At 34.8% G+C, this 6000-nt stretch overlaps 1 protein-coding gene across 2 annotated transcripts in view; it reads left to right on the plus strand.

Annotated features, from left to right (window-relative positions):
* RAP1A (RAP1A, member of RAS oncogene family) overlaps positions 1–5618 on the plus strand; it is an 87211-nt gene extending 81593 nt beyond the window's left edge. For both annotated transcript variants that reach the window (XM_032487332.1, XM_032487333.1), the window contains exons 7-8: positions 925–1040; positions 3872–5618. In XM_032487332.1, the coding sequence (XP_032343223.1) occupies positions 925–1011 (87 nt within the window). In that variant the 3' untranslated portion in view covers positions 1012–1040; positions 3872–5618. The remainder of the gene's footprint in view (positions 1–924; positions 1041–3871) is intronic.
* The last annotated feature ends 382 nt before the right edge of the window (positions 5619–6000 follow it).

Below are 6000 nucleotides of genomic sequence, written 5' to 3' on the forward strand. Positions count from 1 at the left end.
ACCAAAATTAACATCACAAAAATCATATGCTTTTTCATGTGATACCTTGAAAGGAACACAATATCTCTTTTGTCCTTTTCCAGCTAAAAATGCATAACATGAATCTGATCATGAGGAAACATCAGACAAACCCAGGCTGAAAGTTACTAGCCAGTATTTTTTCAGAAACAACAATGTCGTGAAAGAAAAAGGTGGAGGAACTGTTCCAGATTTTAAAAGATTAAAGTGACAACAAATTAAATGCACTGTGTGATCTTGGATAGGTCCTTTTGGGGGAGTTGGAAAATTGGAATTTGCATTGTAGATAATACAAAGTAATGAAACAGTGCTTAAATGTTTTGAATGTGATAACTGATGTGGTTATATAAGAGAATATCCTTGTTCTTAAGAAATACACACTCAACTATTAAAGGACCTCTGGCATGCGGACTACTTGCAAATGGTTTAGAAAAGAAAGAGAGAAAAAGAAGAGAGAGAGAAAAGATAAGGTACACTTGGCAAGATGTTACTGACTGGTGAATATGGTGAAGAATATGCATGAATTCTTGGTACTATTCTCGTGCCTTTTCTGTATGTTTGTAGTTTTTGAAAAAATAAAGCCACTATGAAGATTTAAGTTAATAATTAAGTTTTGAAGCACAGAAGATTCCATGAAGAATATAACTTCACTACCTTATTTTTCACTACTAATTCTGTTCATTAATTTGTTACTGAGTATCTAAGAGCAAGCGCATTTCCCGCATTGTAAATACGCAGGTGCTGCTTTACCCTGACTGAAAGTTATCTGGGTCTTCTAAGAAATCTGTTAAAGCAGCAAAATATAGTTCCAGGAGCAGAATAATATTTAACAAAACCAAGATTGTTCGTGGAACAGGGTCTCAAATGTTAGTCAAATAAGTAAATTTTTTTCTTGTTTTTATTTAGATATTTTATGACCTGGTCAGACAGATAAATAGGAAAACACCAGTGGAAAAGAAGAAGCCTAAAAAGAAATCATGTCTGCTGCTTTAGACCCGCCGTAAGCAGCAGCTCTGAGCCAGGTGAGATGCTAAAAGCGGAACAGATGCCTTTCTCATCCTCTTACTTTGGGCTTTCCCCATTAACCACTTCCCATTTCAGCTATTAGGGTATTTCCAGGCTTCTGTAATTTGTAGATATGTTCATCTGTTGGATAATTTGTCTCTTTCCCCATTGGAGTCTAAGCTGTATGAGAGAGGGCAAGGACCACATCTGTTTTGCTCACCAGTATGTTCCCAGTGCCTGGTATAGAATGGGAAAAAAATAGTGGTCGAGTGAATAGAAAGCCTTCCAAGGTCACACCCAAATTTATGCTGAATTGAAGTGGAACAGTGGTTCACCTGAAAAAAAAAAAAAAAGAGAGAGAAAGCGTTTGATGAATTATTTCAAAGTGAGCACATCCATATATATCAGTAATAGGCATTCCTCCTCAAATGTAATCCCAGCCCTGATTCCTGACATGATGGATTAGTTTTGCCTCTCTTTGAATTTAACAGAAACAAAAACATGTAATGTGTTATTTTCTGTCTGCCTTCTTTCACTCAGAAATGTTTTTGAGAATTATCCTTGTTGCATATAGTAATAGTTCATCTTTATTGTATGACTATAGTCACAATATAATTTCTGCATTCTGCTATTGATGGACATGTGAGGTCTTTTCAGGAACTAACATGATTCCTTTGCACGTTCCTGAACAAGCCTTTAGGTGCGTGTGTACGCTTTTGTTTGGTGTGTATATGCAGGAATGGAGTGGCCAGTAATACACTGTGTATGTGGTTAGCTTTAGTAGATACTGCTGAGAAGTTTTTCTTTGTCAAAGTAGTTGTGCCAGTTTACACACCTATCAGCAGCTTATGAATTCCACGTCCTCCCCAAACTTGGTATTATCAGTCTTTTTAACTTGAACCACGCCGCTGGATGTGTGGTGTTTTGTCAATGCAGTTCTGCTAATCATTTCTTCTCAGGAATGGATTGACTTCTTTCAAATGTTTCTTCTGTAGGTCTCCGAGTAGTAGTTGACATTAAGTACCACTCAAGTTTTCATTAAGTGAACCCATTGGAGAGAAATTAGTGGCCGCATTGAAGCTGCCTATCAAGTGAGAAACCAGGCCATGTGGGACCATTTGTTTGTTTTTCTTTAATTATATGTTTAAGTCCCCTGAATGGTTTCTACTTATGTTCATCAACTCTATAAACATTACCATAAAAGAATATTTTCATAGAGTAGGTTTATGATGTAATTTGATACTAATTATGGGACTATTACTAAACTTGGTCCGTTTAAAGGAAAGTCAATTGCTCCCCACTTGAGAGCTAGTTGTGCTAACTCTTGTAAGTCTCTGGGGTCCATTTAGTAGATTACCTCTTCCAGAGCACCAAATAAACTAATATGTGCTTCCTTAGAGATATGAATGAATCTCTCTCCTCAGGGAAACAACTGAGTAATTGTACCCTCTTTTGAAATGAAGGTAGAGGGAAAACAGACAGAAAGGAGAAAAAGGGCACAGATTGCCTCTGGTACTCAGACTTAGGAAAAACAGCTTTCTGGCCAAATGGTTCCTTTAGGCTTTTAGTGAAATCTTGAGTCAATAACTTTAAATCACCAGCTCCCTGAAAGTGATTATTGTTAAAATTGCTGGTATTTTTGTTTCTTTAGGTAAGCGTACGGAGGTTTAAAAAGATGAGAACTTCAATTCCTGTTCTGAAATACATTATTTAACTCTTTTATAGTTAGTTGACTGGCTCATTCTTATCCTTATCTTAACTGACCCTAGTTGAATTTCCAGTTCTCAGAAAATATCCTTTTAGCTTACGTTTAAAGGAAAAGGTGCCATCTCCTGGCCTGTTGTGAAAATTCATTCATATTCAACCCTACACTGTACTACTGTGAGTTTTACCTTAGGGAGCAAGATCTTGACCCAGATCTACAAATAAGACTTCCATCTTGGACGCATAAATTCTTAGGCTCTGATATGTAATTCAGTTTACAGTATGTAAGTTACCAGAGTATATGTACAGAGTATGTATGTTACCAGAGATCTCTGTGGATATTTGGTTATACCAAATAGTAGGTCACTTAGTAATCAGAATACTTTGCAGCATATTTATTTGTGATTATAGACTTGAAGTACCATGTTGATCCCATTTAAAAGGTACCGAGATTTGGGGTAAAATTAAATAGCAACTATGAACATTGTTAGTAAGAGTATGTGGACTTTAAGGGAAAGCTTATCTAGTCTTAGCCTTTAGGCAAAATTGTATTGAAACACGTTAATCTCTTTCTAATATGACCCCCTTTTTTAAAACTGAGGAAACAAATTCATCTTCAGGAAGTTCTTCCTTTAACCTAATTCTTTTCTGTTGAACATTAAAACTTAGAGTTTTCTGCCCTTCAAAATGGGGATCAGCTCTTTTTGTGTCGTCTCTTCTTGTCCTAGCCTGAATTGGAAGTGGTATCCTGATACATATATACAGTCATAAAATGGCTGAATAAAGAATTTCTCATGGAAAGTTTATGCAGGAAGGAGTTGTGTTTCCTTAATGGAAAAGGAACTTTTAAAAATAAGATGATAATGGGGTAGAAATAATATAATTACTGTTTTCCTCTTTACAGACAGGACTGCCAGATATATTGTGAAACACTTGAGTACAATAAAACTATTTTTGAAACATTTTTTAAGGGAGTTTAAAATAGCCTTGTTACTATATCAGTTTAATTTAGCTCTCTAGTTATGATCAGCCAAAACCATTGTTTCTTTCTGTATTTTTGGATATCTGCTTACTTACTGTCATCTTCTGACATCAGGAGATTAACTGTATGTAAATATGTATCTGTATTTATTCAATGTTCTAGATTACAGGAATGAAGAACTGTTGCCTAATTGGAAAGTGCCAGCATTCCAGACTTCAAAAAATAAATCTGAAGAGGCTTCTCCTGTTTTATATATTATATGAAGAATTTAGATCTTATATTGGTTTGCACAACTTCCCTGGAGAAAAAAAATTGCTCTGTGTATATCTCTTGGAAAAATAAGACAATAGTATTTCTCCTTTGCAATAGCAGTTATAACAGATGTGAAAATAAATATACTTGACTCTAATATGATTATACAAAAGAGCATGGATGCATTTCAAATGTTAGATATTGCTACTATAATCAAATGATTTCACATTGACCTTTTTATCATGATTCCTCCCTGTCAAGCACTAAAAAGTTGAACCATTACACTTTATATCTGTAATGATATAGATGATGAAATTTCCCCTCAACTCGTTGCAGCGGATAACTTTTTTGAGTCATTGACTTCATTTTATATTTAAAAAATTATGAAGTATCATTCTGTCATTATATCTAATTAAAATTGTTTGTGCATAATGCTTTGAAAAATGGGTCTTTTATAGGGAAAAAAACTGGGATAACCAATTTCTATGGCTTTCAAAGCTAAAATATATAATATACTAAACCAACTCTAATATTGCTTCTTGTGTTTTACTGTCAGATTAAATTACAGCTTTTATGGATGATTAAATTTTAGTACATTTTCATTTGGTTTGTGTGTTTTTGTTATTGTTTATAGATTTAAGGCCTTCATTTTATAATGATCACATCGTTTAAATGCAGCAATAGCTCCTTTCTGGCTGGTACCTGCAGAACACTTGGCTTTAAACCCCTAAGTAAATGGTGATTTCTCTACGAACAGACCTCGCACTTTCTCTTCTAGATATATTTATTCCTATTATACAGTAAAATACATCAGCCTACATACAATAGTTTTGTATATTCTCTCTTGATCTTGAAGATTGTATCTTATTGAATAAAATATCCCACTGTGTATTATTTTTATATGTAAAAAGATAAGTTTAATACTGTATCAGGGTTTAACTTTTACTATTTCAAATGTTCTACAGCTTGTAATTTCATCAAGAGAATCCTTTTGCCATTGTTAATTTGTTGAGTATAAGTCCACCAATGAAATGTTATGTAAAAAGTTTTCAAATTTGCTTTATAATAGACTGAAGACTGAGAGAAGTGGGTGAAAGTGAAAAAGCATATGAAGGATGTGTCAGTTGCTTTTTCTTCAACTCTGTATGTAGTATAGTGGTTGTAGTGTGGGAAAGATTGCTAAGTTAAATCTTCAGCTGGCTAGGTAGTGGTGCTTTTCCTTCCCAATTTTTTTTTCCATTTTTTATAAAAGGTAGAGCATAAATAGGACATGGACCTAGGGTGATCTGACTTCTGTACACCAGAGGGGTTGAGCAGAACAGCTTGTTAGCCGGTTAAGTGTGGAAAAGGGAAGAAACAAGCAAGAAAACCCTGTGCCTTGTCCCCGAATATTGAGGAGGAGACCAGTCCTAGAAAGTCCAAATCATCACTCAGGGATCTTGATGCTGTCTCATTGCAGCTAGGTGTGAAGCAGTGTTCATGCCTTTGCTGAGGCTTTCCAGGAGTGTGGTCAGCCCCGTCGGTTACCAAATTGAAATTTAAAGATCAGATTTCAAGTGTAAGCTCTGACCAACCTGAGAAAATGTTGTAATATTGTAAAAAAAATTTTTTTTGAAAATTGTATTCTTGTAAGTTTCTAATAAACTTAGTTACCTAATACTTATCTTCTACTGATCCAGTTATACATATGTCTGGGATTGAGGGGCCAAAAATCTAATAAATGCAATAAATTAAAAAAAAACAAGTAAGAGAAGCATTAGGGCCAGTGCAGGTCAGGGTGGCAAATTTTAAGGTCCTCTTAAGTCATTCTGCTTTAGAACCCACCTCTCAGATTTCCTCTGGACTTAAAAATCATAGATAAACATCTCATAAAGGAGTAAACAGTTCTAAATATTACCTGTTACATAGATTGTCTAATTATTTGCCAGATTAATTAGGAATTATTTTAAATAACTCCCAAGTTACAATCTGCTTGACCAGAGGCGTAAATAAACTCAGTGTCCTCTATTTCTGAACGTGGTCAGGAAAGGTCCTGGACT

Source organism: Camelus ferus, chromosome 9 (assembly GCF_009834535.1).
Source record: "Camelus ferus isolate YT-003-E chromosome 9, BCGSAC_Cfer_1.0, whole genome shotgun sequence".
Lineage (NCBI taxonomy): Eukaryota > Metazoa > Chordata > Mammalia > Artiodactyla > Camelidae > Camelus > Camelus ferus.